General features: G+C 33.2%; 1 protein-coding gene across 11 annotated transcripts in view; it reads right to left on the minus strand.

Annotated features, from left to right (window-relative positions):
• The window catches only part of LOC107999277 (protein couch potato), a 159,538-nt gene extending 141,490 nt beyond the window's left edge, over positions 1-18,048 (minus strand). For 10 of the 11 annotated variants that reach the window (XR_009830591.1, XM_062077302.1, XM_062077301.1 and 7 more), the window contains exon 1: positions 16,731-18,048. Coding sequence is in view for 10 of the 11 variants with exons in the window: in XM_062077302.1 (XP_061933286.1) it covers positions 16,731-16,793 (63 nt within the window). In the remaining variant the exon portion in view is untranslated. Of the gene's footprint in view, positions 1-4,399; positions 4,632-16,730 lie in introns of those variants that run through there. The other variant, XM_062077299.1, reaches the window with a different exon arrangement.
• Between the last annotated feature and the right edge of the window lie 1,752 nt (positions 18,049-19,800).

Below are 19,800 nucleotides of genomic sequence, written 5' to 3' on the forward strand. Positions count from 1 at the left end.
CCTCGAGGGATGTTTGAAAACATTTGTAAAGATATACGATTGACATTGAGACATGTGCGTCGATGAAACGTTATAACACGTGCTGAAACGAAAACCGGAAGTTCTGTAAAATGTCGATGTATTTTTTTTTTAAATTCAGCAACTATAAAATTATAATCGTAATCGTGAAAATTATGAAAAATGTCGAAAGTCGATAAAATTGTTAGAATTAGTTTTAACCTAATTTTAAATATATATGGAAGTATTTGCTGAATTTACTCGACTATTTGATCCTATTTTAATTATCTTATGTTAAATTATATTATTATATCATCATAAAACTATGTAATTCAAAGCAGAACATTTGATTAATAAAAAGTAAATTTCGATTTCTTGTTTGTTAATCATTTTACATTTCTGCTCCCTCTCTCTCTCTCTCTGCAAAGTTCAACAACTAAAGATGAACTACGCGAAGTTCTAAGTAAACAATTGCCAGAACCAATTAGTTCTTATAGATATATAACAGTCGCTCTATTCCTCGCTATTAATTAAGATTTATATCATACAAAGATAATATCTTAGTTATATATAGTTCGTCTTAAATACTCTATATAATACTTTATATAATACAATAATTTTGAAACAATAAAAAGAAACATTTATAAGTGAATTAATTTCTAAAAAAAATTGGAATCGTAAAAAATTGTCCGTAAAAATATTCTAAAATATTCAACTAAAGAGAAATATCTATTTTTCCAGGGAAAAAAAAAGAGAGAAATTAATAAAATGAGTTTTTCATCTTAAACTCATAAGAAAGTGTTCTCAAACTCGGTTTTTCATACTTTCCTTATAAACGTACGCTTCCCTTAATGCAGTCGACGAAGCTTACCTTATCTAACATCAGAACATGATGAAGTCTTCGTCTTAAAAGATACTGCCAAGTTTATTAAACGATTACGTTTCCTTCATTTTTCCTTTCCTCGTCCAAAGCAGTTAACCAAAGCATTCAGTCTGGATGAGCATAACCGATGTTTAATTAAAGCGATGAATAATACATTTACTATACGCTTGCTAATTAGCGTCCTATTCCGCGATATTAAATATTAAACAAGAGAGCATGCGCGTACAATTATTTTCAAAGTTAATTAAAATGGAACCACATAACACGCGTGTTTAATTGTATGAAAGCATCGGGATAAAGGGCGATGCACAAACTATTGTTTGTCACGCGAAAAATATTATCTATTTGTGTCTTGGTGAATTCGACAGAACGATAGTTAGAACTACGGATCGGGGATCAGGTGAAATGTAACTTCTGCCATATTGTTTTCGCGCATGCGCAATTTCGAAATATCTGGGATCGTCTACAACACGTTGTACGGCACGCTATTGAAGTTTTAATCTCTAATTGATGTGAATTAAGATCTAGATTTTTTCCTGTAAGTTTTTTATAAATACCTTAAGTTTTAAAACTTTCCAATTGAGAATTCAGTTTAAAAAAAAAATAAATTTTTCTAAAAATAGTATTTTAGAATTTTTGGAATAAAATTTATCTTGCTTAGATATACAATAATATTTTTATAATTCTAAAAATTTGTTTTGAATTTATTCGTGAATTTATTTTTTATGGAAGATTAATCCATTCCAGTATTATCAATTGAAGCATACTTTATCGTTTGATCTGTTTAAAGAATTGATAGAAAGCAAATAAATTTTAAATATCAATTTTGCAATTTATATATTAAAAGAAAAATCATTATATTTAATAAAAATTCACAGGTTATGTGCAAATTAATTTTGCAGTTTTTTTTCAATGTTGCGTAGAGTAAACGCCGTTTCCTCTTTTTAGTGTGAAAAAAAATAAAAAGATGAAAGCTGTTTAATAAGAAAAAAAAATGCTAAGGGTAATTTTCATTGCTCAACTGCAAGAATAACGATCGTGCACACCGTTTACCGTCCTATGGGGAATTAACAACGAATTACTTCTTCTTTTTATATCGGTGTTTATTAATAGAAAAAGTCTGAGGCGACGATCAATCGCTGCAAGCGCCACCTTTTCCCGCCTGATAGCTGTCGTTATTATGGAACACAACGATGTCAGTATGTATAAGCGATAATATTTTTTTTTTCTTTTTAATTACTAATAAAACTCATTTCCGCTTCACATCTCGATATATATAAAATGCTTTGCATGTTATGATATTAAATATATAAAAAAGCTAGAGAATAAAAAGAACAGAAATGAGGTCCAATTAACAAACACAATATGAAACATCGATCAAATAATGTGAATCAACAAAATCTCTGTAAATGGCATGTGCGTTGGTATGTAAATAGGAGCCAATAATTTAGGGCGTGTATTGAAAATTTCGTCAAACTATGCAGAACACCTGGCAGGTGTGAAAATAATCTCTATTCTCAACTTCATAATATTAATATTATTTCGAATCTCGTAGTATACAACGTTTCTTCTCTCATTCTCTCTCCCTGTTTTTTTATCTATATCTCCTTCTTCCTTTTATGCCATACAAATATTCTCTTTGGCATACTTGCGCGCGCATACACCTGTACATGGGGAAACTAGCTCTTAGACTGTCTAAATTAACAGCTACAAAATGTCTTACCAACAATTATGAGAATGTTCAGTAATTAGAAAAGGGAAAAGAAGATAGAAATAAAAAAATAAATAATTCAGAGCAAAAAAAAAAAATTAAGTAGAAACGAAAAAAAAACAGAGAAAACGATGAGATCGAAGAAAATATAAGAAAAATTAAAGAGAGGTTATAGTGTAAAAGGAAACGAGACGAAAAGTAAAAAGATCGAATAGAGATACAGAAAGAGAGTGTCGCAAAAAACAAAGGTAGGAGGTAAAAGACAGAAAGAGAAGAAGAGAGATAAGTAAAAAGAAATGCGAAAGAAGAAAAAGGACAGGGAGGATGAACGCTCGTGGCGTTTACGGTTTGCTGCTCCCGTCTCGTTCCTCTTCGCTGGCTAACCGTTATACAACATCCGCTCTACCATAATGCCCTCCCGCTAGAGTCCCAAGTCCAATTGTTCATCGTTATACAATCATTCCCCAAGCTGTACGAAATTCAATGCGTTAGGTATATATACATACGATATTATGTGCTGAGAAACAGAACTGACACACCACACAACCGCGTATGACTGAATTTATCGATCGCTCAAAGAAACTGAATGCGTATTTCTACCTGTACGCTCGATGCGTGCACGCCAATACTTTGTAACACGTTTTGTTTTCATTTTTTTTACGATACAACTATTTCCTACAATTACAATTATTATATTATCGATAATCTCTGGACAACGTATATCAATTATGGAATGTGATTTTAATTGCAATAGACTTTACATAGATGTCGATAGTGTTCTACAATCAAATCTAAATATTGCGTATCTAATCTATAACACGATCAATCAAATATTTATTTTATAATATCGTAACATCATTCTATTTATGAACTTTTCCTATTATTCTTTTATTTATAAAAGGATAATAGAGTACTATTATAAAGTTATAGAGTTATAGAGGATTTTCATTCGAAAAACCGGATACAAGTTATGTGTCACGAAAAGCAGAAATACTGTTTGAAAATTTTAAAGCAGTCGCTAGAAAATTTAGGGCATCAAGCACATATCTAATCGTACATGCTCTCGTACATTATTACAGTAAGGAAACAACTAACCTACCGCAACCGCTTGCAACTGAATATATCGATCGTCGCTACAAACCTTGTATATATGTACACACCTCACTGTCGCGATTGTTTTTACCGATATCAAGAAATTGTTTGAATAAAAAAATTCCTAACCTCACGATCATAGTTACAACGAAAATATATAAAATTGAATTTATAGCGATCATTAGAAATTGGTCGACTAACATTACATGCTGATATTTTTGAGCTATTCCAAGCTAGCGAAAATCCAGGATCCATTTTATACATATCTTTACTATCCATCATACTGGAATATGATATGCACTATGGATCAAGCACACTCTGGGTTATAAAATTTTCATATATTTTAGAATATTTTGAAACTTTTTTATCCATGAAAAATAGTAAATTTAAATAATGTATAACCAAATATCTAGTTGGCATAGTATAGTATATTTTTTTATGCATGAAATAAATTTGCAAATATGCACCAATCGATTTTATATCATTCTATCTATGTGAATTTTAAACAAAAAAAAAAAGATTTATAAACGAAACTTGATCACTAAAATTTGATAAAACATATTCAAAACACTTACACCATTTTAAAATTCAATATTAAATTTCCATTTAATATTCAATTAACGTATTTGTTAATTCTATTAATTTAATTAATTCTATCAATTTAATTCCTTTTTATTATTAATTTAATTAAACTAATTAAAATGTTTTGCATTTACCTCATTCCCTCCATGGGTAAAAACGGTCTGAACCATGCATTGATACGAAAAAAAAGCCATTGATTAAATCCATTGCATTAAAGCGATGAACAAATAATTAGAATTTTTGACGCTGATCTCTCCGACATGTAATGAAGTAGTTATCAACTGACTAATAAATCACTAACCAATGTTGTGTCCAATTTTGTATACTGTCGAGATTTACGAGCAGTTTTGCCGGATTAGCAATCGAATATTATAGGATTATAAATCCTAATTTGTAGTTTCGACGCGAGGAGGAGCGCATGTCGATCTAATCGTCCACAGAAATAATATAAAGATGATCGGAAACTTGCGGGTTAGAAATAACATGGAAATAATATTTTCATAATACGATACATTTCGATAATAATTATGAGATGGTTTAAATCCTGACAAGAGCCAGAATTTATCTATAATATATAATAAAAACACCAGTACTTATCGATAATTGCCGTATAAAACGATTAACCTTCTTTTTTGTATCGGTTAAACGAAGCCTGCGAGATCCTCATTGTTCCGCAACAAATTGTCGTGACCTCTTTGTTCAACAGGAGAAAATACTTTCTCGTAGGGAGAATTTTTCACACTTCCCGAGGGAAACAATATACTCGATACCTATGATTAAATAATAATATTTTATTGTACGATAAAAAACCTTGTGTGCCATAAACTTCTATAACTATAAGAAAATTTAATAGAAAATATTGTTGTTGAAATATTGATTGAATTATAGTCGTAACATTTTTAAGATTTATCGAATAAAATTTTAAAACGGATAATTTGATCTTGATTTCAATTTTATTCCTTAATTAGAATCGTTGACTCGAGATTGATAAGAATAAAATAATTACGGTAAAATAGATTCCTGATCAATAAGAACCCACTCAAGGATATTCGATCTGTTTTATTTTACATCACTAATAATAATCAATTAAAGAATTCCATTGTGATCGTTATACAAGGCAATTTAAATATTTAAGAAATCGTAATTTTTATATTTCTATGGTTAAAAGAATTAATACTAAACGCTATTTAATTTTTTCTCGATTATAACTATATCAATTTAAATTTTCATACAATTTTCATTGTGTTTGTGTACATAATATCGCGAATATCGATCGAATTTTCTATAATGCATCGCGAATCATTAATATTTTAAAGAACTTTGTGCTTTTGTCGTTTCCTGGGTGATTGTGTGGTGACTTCGAGAATCGATCGCACTCAAGTTTCGCTAACCATCGACCACGTTGCTCGTGAAGATACCTTTGATACTAGCTTCCCAACAAAGTCGACTTAACGCGGTTCCTTACGCGCTGAAATGTACGAACGAGCAAATCCAATTATCGGAAAGAAGAACGGTCAAGGAAAGAGGATTATTCTTCTACGTATAACGACTTCTCTTTCTAAGTTCAAATGCAATTGTAAATCTCGATTATACACCACTGCTACTCGAAGCTTGTCCTGTGAACTTTTCTCGATTTTAATTTGTCTTTATAGTGAGAATCGATTGGTAAAGTATGCCGTCGAAACGTGAGGGCGCTGCTTGTTTCGAATAGAACGAACTGATATTAGTTGATCACGAAAACGAGCTATCGATTTATCCAATTTCGATGAGAGTTTAAATAAATATTTTTACGATAAACTAAGTGATTTTTATATTTATTCTTGAGATTGTTAATAATTTTTAAAACATTATAAAGTGTAAAAAAATTTGAAAATAAATTTAATTTTTAATGGATATTTAATGGATAAATATAAAGTATAGATATATATAAGTATTATAATTAGAGAATTATTTGGAATGATTCATCGATTCGATGAAACGTGTGAATATAATGAAATTGCCGACTACATCGATAGAAAGAAAGCAAAGTGAAATAATACCGATTATGGTCAGACATATTTCATAGATTGACGAATACGAAGATTAATGCGATTTATATTAGATGAACATAAAGATAAATTGTATTCAAAACTGAACTTGACCACTATTAATAAACGAAGTACACTGATTTCATAGAAAATCACATTGTTCCTAGCATTGCTTAACACTAAAATTACTAAATCTATAATATTTAAATATTTATTTTCCATACGAACGAATACAATTAAAGTGATAATTATCGTGAAAATAAATCTCAATAAATTATGATATTAATTTTGTCAAAAAATATTTTCATGTTCTCGATAATCGTAAAACAAAAAATATGAAATTCGTCATTTTGGCGAGTAATTGTTCTAATATGTTAACACTGTATACTCAACGAAAAAAGAATTTCAAGTCAATAATATTTTCTCTAATTATATTTACAACAAAACATAATGAGAACAAGATATGTTTGCCTTTAAGCAAATTAATTTACGTGACAAAAGAAAAATCACATTTGACAAATGATCGATATCAATCAGATTACACCTGTGTAATAATAAAACGTTTGGACAACGTTTTCAACGTTTTGTCGGAAAGTTGCTGGACGAGTTATCTATCCGCGTTAGATTTAGAAAGTAGAACCCGATCTGTTGACCGACCCTTGCCAGAGGAGAAACCGATACAAGAAATAGGAACGGCTGGAAAAAAATTTGCAGTCCAAATTGAAACCGTGATTGGCAGCGTTGGATTGCCACGTTCGACCGATCCGCATCGTTCTCGATCGTAGTGCTTTTTAAAGTTCAGAGACAAAGCTCAAAGCTACCGTTAGCCCATCTGTTTTTCGTGTTCGCGATAAATCCCATTCCGGGGAATGTTATTTCGCGGCCGACAAGTTTAATTGAGTTTCGTCATTCAAGAAGCTCGACACGGATCATCCTTTATCCATCCATGGGGAACAGAAACCTGAATTCCAGCCGAATGGCTTATTATTTTCGATATTCAGCAACGGACCGCAGAGATCTGACCTTTTAAATATTGACAATTACCGAAATAGCCCACGTGTGTTTGCGTTTGCGGGCCAACAGGAGCCATACCTATATCGTACATAAGTACGTTTTAATGAATTGAAGTCACGTCGAGAGCGGTTCATCGATATTGTAATGAATTTTCGCTTCTACTCGCGGCGTTTAAAAAAAAAGAACCTTTGTGCGAAGTTATGGCGCGCAATGGGTATGCAGTAGGTAATATAAATGATATTCGTTAAAACGAGTTGTAAGAAAATTGTACAATTCTTCAATTTCTTCAAAAGCAACTGCAAGCGAATATAATTTTTTGCGCCAAGAGATAAAAATTCTTAAGTAACGTTATAAATAATATATTACGAATAATCGGGTTCTTTTTTTTTTTTTTTAAAAAAAACTCAAACACTCAAATCTTTGATGAATATTAGATGATGAAGATGCTTTCGAGGGTATATAAAGTGTGTATTTAAACTTGGACTTTAATGCAATCTTTCTTGAACGTTCTACGACCATTACTTGCAAACAAAGTGGTTCTCGCGGGCTACTGCGAACCAATTAATTTTCTCCGCTATATTCGAAACGCGTTTCGGATCGTCGTACCATTGTATTCCAGACATCGGGCGAATTACCTATTCAACCATTGTATCTCAAACGCAAATAGAACGTTCCGGGTTATCTCGTGAAATCTATCGAACAATATTACTCGAAAAGTACTTACGTCTCGGCGAATGCGCAATTAAATTCTTACGAAAAAATATATATATATATCTTCGTCATAATCTCGACGAACGTGGAATGATGTACGCGTGCGAAAACCGCATATGTACTTTGCAACATGATGCTACAATAAAAGAGTCTTATATAATAACGACGATTACACGAGAGCTACTAGGACCTTCTTGCGTAAACCGCTTACGTGTTACCGCTTGGAAAAATTCTCCCGTGCGGTTTAAGACAACCGGGTGAATTTTATTGCCGACATAACTTCACTACAATCCCCTTACTTTATCACACGGATCACACCGAAAAACGACCCTACTCCTTTTCTTTACCTTCTCTTTCGTCTGTTCCAATTGCAGGTATGCATGTATATGTATCTCTCGACTCGCTGTGTTTCACGAACAAGCGTTTCTTCCTACAAAAGAAATTCTTCCAAAGCTTCACTTCCAGGAAAACACGTTACGTAGCTATTTTATCTCAGTCATTCGAACATACGCTCGCCTCGCGCCGCTAGAACGTAATTCTTTGCATGCTTCTCCAATTGCAACGTTTTTTCCGAGGAAATAGTAAACTTCGAGTGAAGTGACGATTTTCCTTTTTTCCGACCCGATCTTATCGATGTTTCTGATGACTCGATATTCGGATTTTGAGGTTATGGTGGAAAGTAATTTAATAATTAATAATTTGTAATTATTGGTTTCTTGGATTTAATTTCTAGATTAATTTCTTCTAATTCTATAATTATTTCAGATTCAAAATATAAGTATGTAAAATATATATATATAATCAAAATAGAAAAGAATCTTTGGAAAGTGCACAACTTCTTTTTACGAAATGTCTCCTTTTTACAAAATCTTAAAAGGTCTATTATACTTTAATATTACATAAAGATAGATATTTAAACTTCCTTCCCACGTATCGAAAATTGTCTTGTCTTCCAGTCAACACGTTCAACGATCGAGGAACGAAGCTAATCCTAAGAAAATAAAATTCTCCTCTACAAATCCCTCGAAATCGAATCAAACCGGGCAACCTTCGCCCTCACAATTTCCTATCTGAACGACCCATGAAATAATCCAACGCGTACGTTCCAAGCAGAACCAAGATTCTCCGTGTATTTGGCCTTCTTCTAACCTCGATACTCGAGCGAAACCAAATTTTCCCCAGAGAGTGCAGCTTTATCCAATATATTGCACGAGACTGCATTCAAAACCAAAGTGATAAGTAAAATTTATAGGAGAAACATTTCAAATATCATTTCAAGAATCGTTATTCTACGTTTAGATAAAATATTTTCGAATAGGGAATTAAATTTTCGATAATTTAAATCAAGATTAGTAGGCGATGAGAGAGAAACGCACGGATACATGCAATGTCTATATGTCTATATAGAGACTACAGAAGAGAGAGACCTAAGACGTATACCCTCACACGAAGACACCATAATCATCAGGATTTATGCGCAAGTGCCGTTTCTACGGTGAGTGCGAGACTCCGTGAAAGTTCCATCGGCCCGTGAAAAAATCGACAAAGATATTTCGAATTCACTGGGCAAATAGCTATCGAGTACGAGGTATAACGGCATTATCCTCTTAGCCGTAGGTTCAACACGGTATCACATTATGCGTTAACTTTCATTGATGTGTGCAGGTGCGTGCATAAAGAGAACTAACCTCTCACCGATTCTATGTATCTCCATCTTTCTCTCTCTGTCACTTTGACTCTTTTCATCTTGCGTTGGCGCATGTTTCATACGCATGTCCTCCCTCTCTCTCTCTTTCTCTCTTACTCCTTTATCCCTAGATTCGTCGCGGTCCAGTCCTACGCGTGCGTTAATTTACACGTACACACGTGCGCAACAACTTGCAACCGAGGTTTGGACATTTCGAAGGTAAACGTTAATGCGTGTAAATTAACCGAAATTCGTATTCGCACGCACGGATAAATCTGGTGCTAGTCGCGTCGTTCTCGCGAAAACATGGCGGATGCTTCGATTGAAATTATGTTTTCACTCGGTCGGAAACGTGGAGTTAATATATACGAAATATGTATTGAAAATTAATCTAACCTATAATTTATTTAAAATCGCATCTCTATGTTATACAAAAGTTATTTGAAATATATTTATACGATATTTAATATATTTAGTATTTTATACAATTAATTAGTTCTATGACGAAACGATCCGAAATCTTAGGTTAATGTCGTTTTCATAAAATGAAAAATTTTACTTTTTTGTGATTTTATGCGATTTAATGAAATTTCTTGATCTCGTGAATGAACTTTGAAATGAAATTTGCGTTGGAAAATGATGAAGTTTGCTTCTCTAATGAAATAGTCAGTGCTTTTGAAAGTTTCGTATAATCGAAGAACGAATGTGCAGAGGAAATAGTAACCCTCCAGTGGGTAGGGTTACGAACACAAAATGACTCGTACCTATTGTTTTCAAGCGTCATGCTTATTTGATTGATTACAGCATAAATGTCTGAAACTTTGTATTCATATACGTACATATGTATACACAATGGAATTACTTTTTACTTTTTAGAATCATTTTGTTGTATACATTCCACATTAAGCATTGAAATTCCATGTAGAATTGAAAATTGAATTTAATATATTATAGTACTCTATAGTTTCGTTATATGAAATTTGTGTAATTTTGCGATAGATTTAATTGATATTAATGTAAATATGATTAAAAATTTAATTACTTAAAATATATATGAAGTATGTTGAAAGCTGAAAAACGCAATTTAGCGAATTTATAAAAATAATTCGTACACGTATATAAATACAAAGTTGCGGATAAAATTATTTTGAATATATATAATTTTTTATTTCGTTCAAATAAAAAAATCAACAGATATTTCTATATATTCTGACAAAAATAAAAATGCAACCATCCCGTTTATAAATTGATTATCGAGCGTGAACATACTAACGAAAAGGCAAGAAGCGTTACAAAATTAATTTCCATTTTATATCGTCCTCGTCGAACTAGAAAATTAATTCTTTCATTGCGCTCGCCACATTTTCCAAAGAGTAGATCTCTAACGCATCCAGACTGTTATAAAAAAAATGAATCAGAGCGTAGAAAACCTGGAAAGCGTTTCCGATCGTTATACAATCGACCACGGTTCGTGATTCCATCGATTTTTGCATTACGCAATCCTAACATGAAAATTTTCTGCGTTTCGAAACAACGAAATTCTGGTTGAAAATCCACCGAAAATTCACAATTGTTTTTTTTTTCCTAACACTGTTATTTTTGTGGGAATCAGATGACCAAGAGAATTTTTTATCTCTATTCAAGATGAAAAACAAAGAAAAAATTTAATTTTTAATTTCTATTCAAAGCAAAAAAAAAAAAAAAAAGAAAAATGGAAAATGCTAATGTCTTCAACAAAAATCATGATTCCTTTTTACGAGACATCTGCAATAAAATATGGAACGACAGGTATGACTTATGTAACATAAAAAAATATTAAATCTTTACTGAAAAGTAAAAATACAATAAAAACTAATATACAAAAATTTTCAAATACTACTATAGATATATTATTAATACTACTAGGTATATTACAATTTTATTTCGACGAATCCTTCATGATCAAACTTTCCTTTTAATTTTAAATCGAAATATTTAATATTTTAAATATTCTTCCCCTAACCTAATTCCCTTGTCACAATGTGACAACTGCAAAATTTCCATCATTGTTTCAAATCGATGCGTACTTTCGATGGAAAATCATTCGTGGTGTGCAAAGATTCATCAGAACGGTAACGGTATTAAAAATAATACCTTGACTCTTGAACTTCAGTTTCTTTTTTGCTTCATCGCGAAAATTTGTTCCACGTGTTTCCCAGACGCGCACCGACTTCCGGGGGAGAACATTAAAAATTCCAACGAGCTCGTTCGAGGCTAATTGACCGCGAACCAAAGTTCCACCGCGTGGAAACTTATTTTTGAAATTGATCCGTGCAAGGGTTCGTTAAGCGGTTTAAATCCTCGAATTGATATCCGGAGATCGCCACTTCCGCCTTCCAATTATCATACGTGATCGAATGTTCGTATTAAGCCGGTGTTTAATTCGCTTCAAGTAATTTATCACTTCGATTCGGAATATGATATCGGGCAAATTTGTTTCGATAATTGATCAGATGTATAATTTCTAAACGTCGAATACGATCTATTAATACGGGCTGATTATAGTTTTGGATCAATGATAAAATTAGCAGTTTTGTTCTTGAACGGTGAATGGATCGAGTTTGATAGATGAAAATTTATGACGCAGAGTAAATTGTGAGTACGTGCAAGAGATCAAGCTAACGTTTCGCAATATTACAATTATCTTGATAATTAACATTAATTGGCCAATGAAAAATTGATTGATTTTAAATTTTTGCAATCAATACTGATTTTTATTGAGATGTATTTATATAAACCGGTTATAAAATGTACAGTGTATAATTTACAGTGTAGTATTTATATACTGATTAATTTACAATTTTATTTCTTTTAATAATACTTTTTTATGACTGTATAAAAATCTGATGTTATGAAAATAAGGATATATATATCCTATAATCTGCAATAACAAGTAATAAAGAATACATTAATCTATAGATATTTCTAAAATAATATTAACAAGAATAAGATGTCATTCTTCGAAAAATTAATCTCGAAATATAACCATGTTCGTAAATAAGTTCGAGGCAAGTATCTTTATCTCGTTACGATTAAACAAGCCTCACTTGATTGTACAAAAGCTGTAAAGTTTCCTATGGTACATATACAAAACCAACTTAAACAAGCTAATAGCGTATCTCAAAGCGCGTAAAATTCGATCTTTCTATGACCAAAGAAAAAATACAATAAAGTGAAGAAAAATTTAGAACAAATACCTATATTAGAATCTTAAGTTAAATTCAAATGAAATGTATACGAATATTTTAATTATTTTTTTTATAATATATTTTTTATTCGTGATTACATTCATGGATGCATTTTTTTTTTTTTTTCATTAAATTCTGAATATTTCATTTTCATCGATTTTTCATTGCTCTCGCAATTAAATCGAGGTAATCTCTAATTATTGCTGTGCACTGCACTTTCATTCATCCTTTTGTCACCTCGACAAAAGGAACATATAAAACGCTTAGAATAAGAATAATTACAATTTGAACATTTTTTTAAATAAATTTAAATATAGGTTTTCGCGAAAAATGTATCTATGTAAAAAAAAATATATTATCTATTAATAATTAACAGGGTTGATACGTAAATTCAAAAGCATTCGTCGATTGTTTTTTTTTTTTTTCGTTCTATAGCGAATGAAAGAAACGGACGTAAAAATAGTAGCCATTTTGTTGAATTTTCGCTGCGAAACGGTCGTGGGAAATGTAAAAACGTTTCCTCGTTACATCCAAGCGTGGCCTCATCACGCAACAAATACCTTTTTTATCAACTGCATAGCGAGAATTAAATTTTTCCCCTACCCGTCGTGGTTTTTCTCGATTGCGACAAACGCGAAGAGGAACCACCAACAGTGGCGAACAGAGGGTAAAAATCACGCAACTTCTCTCTTCTCAACTGAAAAAAAAAAAAAAAAGCTGTGCATGCTTTTTATCTCAAGATCACTGGCTAAATTTTAATTACGAACCCGAGGATCCCGGGATTCAGAGTATATAATTTTTATTATACGCTCTTCACCGGCTTATTCCGTTGGTTGAGTGCCGGAACTGTCGAGTTGAGGAACTCGAATTTTATCATGTTACTCGTAGTTGATATAAGGGAAAAAGAGATTTTTTTTAACGGGTTTTTTTTGATGATTTATGAACGATTATCAAGTTTTTTTTGCGATATCTTATTCCACTGGTTGTGGATACAGATGGATGGTAAATACAGATGGAAAGTACAGAATTGAAAAACTCAGATTTCATACATGATACATGGAATTTTTTTATGAATTTTTTAATGTAATTGTATGAATGGCTATTATCATAAAATGATATCGTTGGGATACTGAAATAAAGTTAATTCTTTTTTTAATTCTTTGAATTTTCAATTATACGTTAATAATCGTTAGTTAAAAATCAAGGACAAAATTGAAAAAAATATTAATGTATATTTTTTCATTCATCCTAAAGAATGCATCTGTACGATATTTAATCATGTCTATATTATTATAGCAATAAAATAATAAAATAAATCTGAATCTGCTTTTACAATTTAATACAAAAGTTTAATTTCGTATTTGTATAATTTTTGTTCTTATCCAGAAATTGCGCTCAAAATGTATTATAAATTCATTTCATACATTACAAAATTTAATTTTACTATAATTTCTTCATTAATTATTTTTCAAAATAAATTTTTATAAAAACATTTTGATCTCGTATTTCGTTTGATATTCGTTATTTATTATCAACGAAGTTATGCTGGCAAAGAAGGTTATTAAAAAAATTGAATTAAAATATCATTAAATACTGTTAAATTATCAATATATTTTAACAGGCTATAATTACAAACGATAATGTCGATCATTAACAACATCCATTAACTTTCACGTTCCCAAATGCTAACGATTCAACGAACAAATCGATTTTCATCGATAATCCTTTAATTGAGCATTGATGTTCCTGTTTGCTAACAATGCGGAAGAACATACGCGGAAAAGAATCATAAAAGGAAATCGAGCAAAACGATTGTCAAGTTTCCTGCTCTCGAGTTGCTCGTTTCCATTCGATGGATCACTCTTCCTGATCCAAATGACAAATCATCCAAAGCCGGTCAAGCGAGAAAATCGTGATTTTCTCCGCGTTGAAATCGCGATCCATTCGATCGTCCGATACGAAACGTGACCGAATCCAAAGAATATCGAAAGATGAGCGACGGAAAAATTATTGATTTATCAGAGACAACGTGTTGAAAACACGAGAAAACAAACTGCCAGGAATAATTCTGTGAATGTTGTTCTTGGACGAAAATAAGTATCGCTATATTTCACATAATTGTGCAACTCTCATCCTTCGCGAGATTAACAGTAATTTGATTCGCGAATAAAGTTTTTGAATGTTTTTAATTTTCTCTTCAATGTTTTTAATTTTTTCTTTTGATCGATCCTGTATAAAATACTTGAATATAACACACAGATAAAAAGAAAAGTACGGAAAAGTAAGTAAAGTTTTTTTCTATTCGACAATGATAGTAGTAGTAAGAGAAATTCTGTATAGTGAATAATAAATCGTCTTTGATCCAATCCTATTGTCAGTAGCGACTCCATTTTGTCCCTCTGAAGTAAAAGAGTCACGTGAACGTTAAAACGATGTAAAATCAATTAAAATGGAATAGAATGTAAAAGATACCTTACAAAGAAATTAACTTACTGATATTTAATTAAAAATACTGATATATGTATTATTTTAACATCTTGTATAAATTTTACATTGTATCATAAGTTTATCAAATATTGATAATACTTAAAAATATTAAATATATATTTGAAATTGTGTATTTGAGCAAAGAACAGCTTTAATAAACAAAATTATACACAAAATCCAAAATGCAGTAGAGAGAACAACAAATCTCGTAAAAATTTATCAAGAATTGAGAAATGTTCATGAGACAGGTGCTTGCAATAATTGTTTGAATATGATCGATCGGTACATCACAAGTGAACACAATCTCGCACTCCATTAAATTTAATATTTATACTGAATAAAACACGCAGAAATACTTTCAATATATGTGTACACGTTATTCATATAATTCCAATAGTTAGGTTCGCGCGATCGTAGTTATGTATGTAAGTAGCCTCTGATAATGCATATGTCGTGTGACAAACCATAATCCAACAGCATATGATGTGACACAGAGCGTATAGCTAGCTCTCCGCGGCTCTCGCGTTGCGGAAAAATCAATAACAAGCGTGGTCTGGCATGGCGCGTCACTCTCTCAGGTGCTTGGTTGTGAGGAAGGAAGCCGGCCTGCTAACCAGCCTAGCCAGCCATCCTACCGTCCGATCGAGCGGACGATGGAAACGAGTCACCTGCGGCACACACTGTGTATTGTGGTGCACGATCGAATTCCCGCCTTCTCTCTAACCATATACACGTTCCAAACGTTACCGCTCTCTATACACATGCTTACGCGGAACTCAGTCGCATTATATGTATATAACTATATGTATGTGCACTAGCAGCACAACGTGAAACACACGCAAAGTTTGCGCGTATAATGCGCCTGCGCGTCTCGTGACGTGCAAACTATGAAAAGAGGGACGAAGAGGGAGGGATACGATGGACGGAAGAGGAAAGAGCTGGAAAGAGCAAGCGAGATAGAGAAGGAGAGGGAAGAAAATGAGAAAGAAAGAGAAAAACGGAATGAGAAGTACACAAAGAGGGCGCGAGAGAAATAAGCAATATGGCGAGTGTAGAAGTGAGACAGAAAGTAACCGAAGTAAGTTGATGGAAAGGAAGAAAGGAAGAAAGGAAGGAAGTATGTCGGATGCTCGATGCAAATGTATAGAAGCATTTACACGCGTGGTCTTGTCGCGACCAATGAAGAGAAAGGGAGAAGGGTGAAATGAGGAAGCGATCGGCGGCTTTAGTACATATGAAGAGAGAGAGAATCGTGCGTAATGCACAGGCGCATCGTTAACGATACAATATACGGTGTAGTTGGTGTACGTACCTCGTCTTCACCGGTGGCCACCGTGTTGACGGAGTCCATACTCTGTGAGAGCGGTGCGTCCATGATGCAAGCGAGTTTGCTGGATGGTCCGGGGTTTCCGGGGGCTGCGGTTCGAGCGGGTGGCGGTGATGAGTCCACCGTATCCCGTCTCGGGCGTTTTAAAGCGGGCGGCGTTATGGTTGTACCGGCGAAGACGACAGGCGCCTCCAGGACGTATCACTGGAAATAACCCTTTTCTCGCGAGAAACCCAGGCGTTTCGCCTCCTTCCTCCTTCTCCACCTTTACTCCTTTCCTTTCCGTATCTAAACGCGCGCGCGCACGTATGTATGTGTGTCGGTTCTACTTTCTTCCGTTCTACCCTCTCTCTCTCTCTTCTTTTTCGTCGTTTCGCTTCTTCCGCTTCCTATTATGTTTCTTCTTCGTCGCTTGCACCTCCACCTCCACCGTCACTACCTCCTCCACCTCCAGCCCTATAACAGCGCGGTGCTGCTACCGTTACTCTCGTTGCACCTGTCACGCGCTGCAAGGGCGTCAGGAAAGACCGATGCAGAGAGAAAGTAAGAGAGAGAGAGGGCTAGAGAGAGAACGAGACGGTCTGAGTTGTAGGTAGAATGTGTATGTAGCCTGCAGGTGTTCCCACGCGTCTATTTTAGAGCAATCGATACACCGTGCCCGTGGAGGAGGGCCAAACCCAGAGAACGTGCTCTACCGTGGTAGTTCGTCGACGACACTTGTTCATCTACCGGCAAGTAGTAGCCCATGCAGCAGCGAGGTATAATCCGCTCTCTCTTCACGTATTCCGTTATATTCACGTTTAGACGATACTGATTAATCGCGTATTAATCGATCACGCGAACGGAGATGGATGAGCACGGTAACGTTGACCGACGATCTGGATCCGGATGTATCCGCGCGGCGATGTATGCAGACAAGAAGCAGGTAACGACAATTCGCATTAGACGTAAAACGCGTTTTTCGCTAGCGCAGCGCGTGCGTTCGTCGTATGTTCTTTATGTGTATTTGTATTATATTCCTTTGCGTTTATGTAGTAGATTGAAAGATATGTATATATGTTATGTTGATTGATTTTGTATATGTATACAATTGTGTGGTGATTAACCAATTAGAGAGACCGAGCAGGAAAGACGAATAACTCGGCGAGGGACGAACGAAAAAACGTAGACCGCGATTTATAAATGAACAACACACCGGTCAGGCAAGTAAGAATAATAATAATATATTGTTACGTAAGCACTGCGACACGACTGGTACGCAGGTTGCCGATAGACTGACGGACTGCGAACGAACACGACGCTTGAGACGGGTGCGCGCGCGGGGTCGAATCGCTGTCGGTGTTGGGGTGGGGCGAGGTGGGGTGGCCCACGGGCTACTGGGTCGGGGTAGGTGAGTGGGTGGTATACAGGGGTGGGGGTCACGCACGAGGTATGATGAGGGGATCAAGGGGCAAGGCACGCGCCTAGAGGGGACTCGCCCTCCCTATTTTACCTTTTCCTCTGACGATACTGGCGGTGACTCCAGCGAGGAAATTGTGAATTCTGGTACTATCAAATGGAAATATGACAGAGTTTGTTAAGGAGACAAAATGAAGAATTCTCCAGTTTTGTTGGTGTTTGCTCCTTTTTTAATTCTACGAAAATGTATCTTCGTAGAAATTGTGTTGATAATAACGTTGCTATGGTTAGTAGTACGTTATATGGAGGAGCGCGCGTTTCACCGCGACGCGTTCAACAATATACACTGAGGTTAATCGATCGTCTGTAAATTGATACCTACGAGTCATAAATTTCCTTTTTTATGCATTAAGTTTATTCATATATGTAAACGATTTTTATTTTTTAATATGTATACTTATTTTTTTGAATATTTTATTTAGAAATATTAATATTTTATGATATCTAAAATAAATCTAAGAGAAATATGAATATTTATAAAAAATATGTTTAATCTTAAAAAGATATTATTTTTAGAAATTATTATAGTATTAGTTTTTTAATTTTAAATATTGAAAAAATAACATGTACATTTTATTTTATATTTAATTTTGTTATTCATTTCTAGCAGAAATATAAATTTCTAACTATACAAAGCATTGTCACTCGATAATTGTCCAAAATTGAAATATATTTATATTTGTTTTTTTACAATCTGTATTTTTCATAGAATACAGGTAGTATTGAGCTCTCGAATAGAATGAGAGAAAGAGAGAGAACCACTGCGCGTTGTTCCGTTCAACTCGAAAAACTTTATAACCATATGCTTTCCCCATGACAGGTGGAAGTCATACGCTGCTTTCCTTGAGATTAGTAAGTGAAGAATATTATTGGTTTTCCTATCGCAGATTATTTCGAATTAGATTTGATAAAACTTCTCATCAACTTCTCAAAAAGATGAATAATTCAACACGATAAAACATACTTTAATTCCTATTTTCTATTTTTTTATTTCTTTTTCTGCTTTTTTAATGTTGAAATTTTGAAAAACAATAATGACTTTAAATGAAATTTTTCAAATAGAAGCAATTCTTTTTAAAGCAAATTTTTAATATTGATAAGATAAATGTTTAATTTCGTTCTCTTTATTTTAAAAAAGAAATTATATTGAATTTCAATTATAAATAATCAATGCAGTTCGTTAAAAAGCAAAGATATGAGATGAGCATTTCTTAAAAATTATATATTAAAAAAATAATTTTTTTAACAGAAAATATAACAAAAAATAAATAAAAAAATTTTCTCTATGAAAGAAATTGTAGTCACAATATAGAAAGTAATATGATTGTAAGTTCGATAGACATATATTGAAGAAAATGTTTTATTGATAACCTATTGCTTGAATCGATCGTTGGTTCTACATCTGCAATACAGAATAACCGTATTTAGATACGGTTAAATGGTTTTAATCTAATTACATCATGTAAACACAAAGTAATAATAATTAAATACAATTATTTTTGCATATGATACCTTATGTAAAAAAATATGAAATGACTTGCATATGATTACTGCAGCATAAATTTAAGACGAATATGCATGCCATGCATTATATTTA

This window comes from Apis cerana, linkage group LG7, assembly GCF_029169275.1.
Source record: "Apis cerana isolate GH-2021 linkage group LG7, AcerK_1.0, whole genome shotgun sequence".
In the NCBI taxonomy this organism is placed as follows: Eukaryota; Metazoa; Arthropoda; class Insecta; order Hymenoptera; family Apidae; genus Apis; species Apis cerana.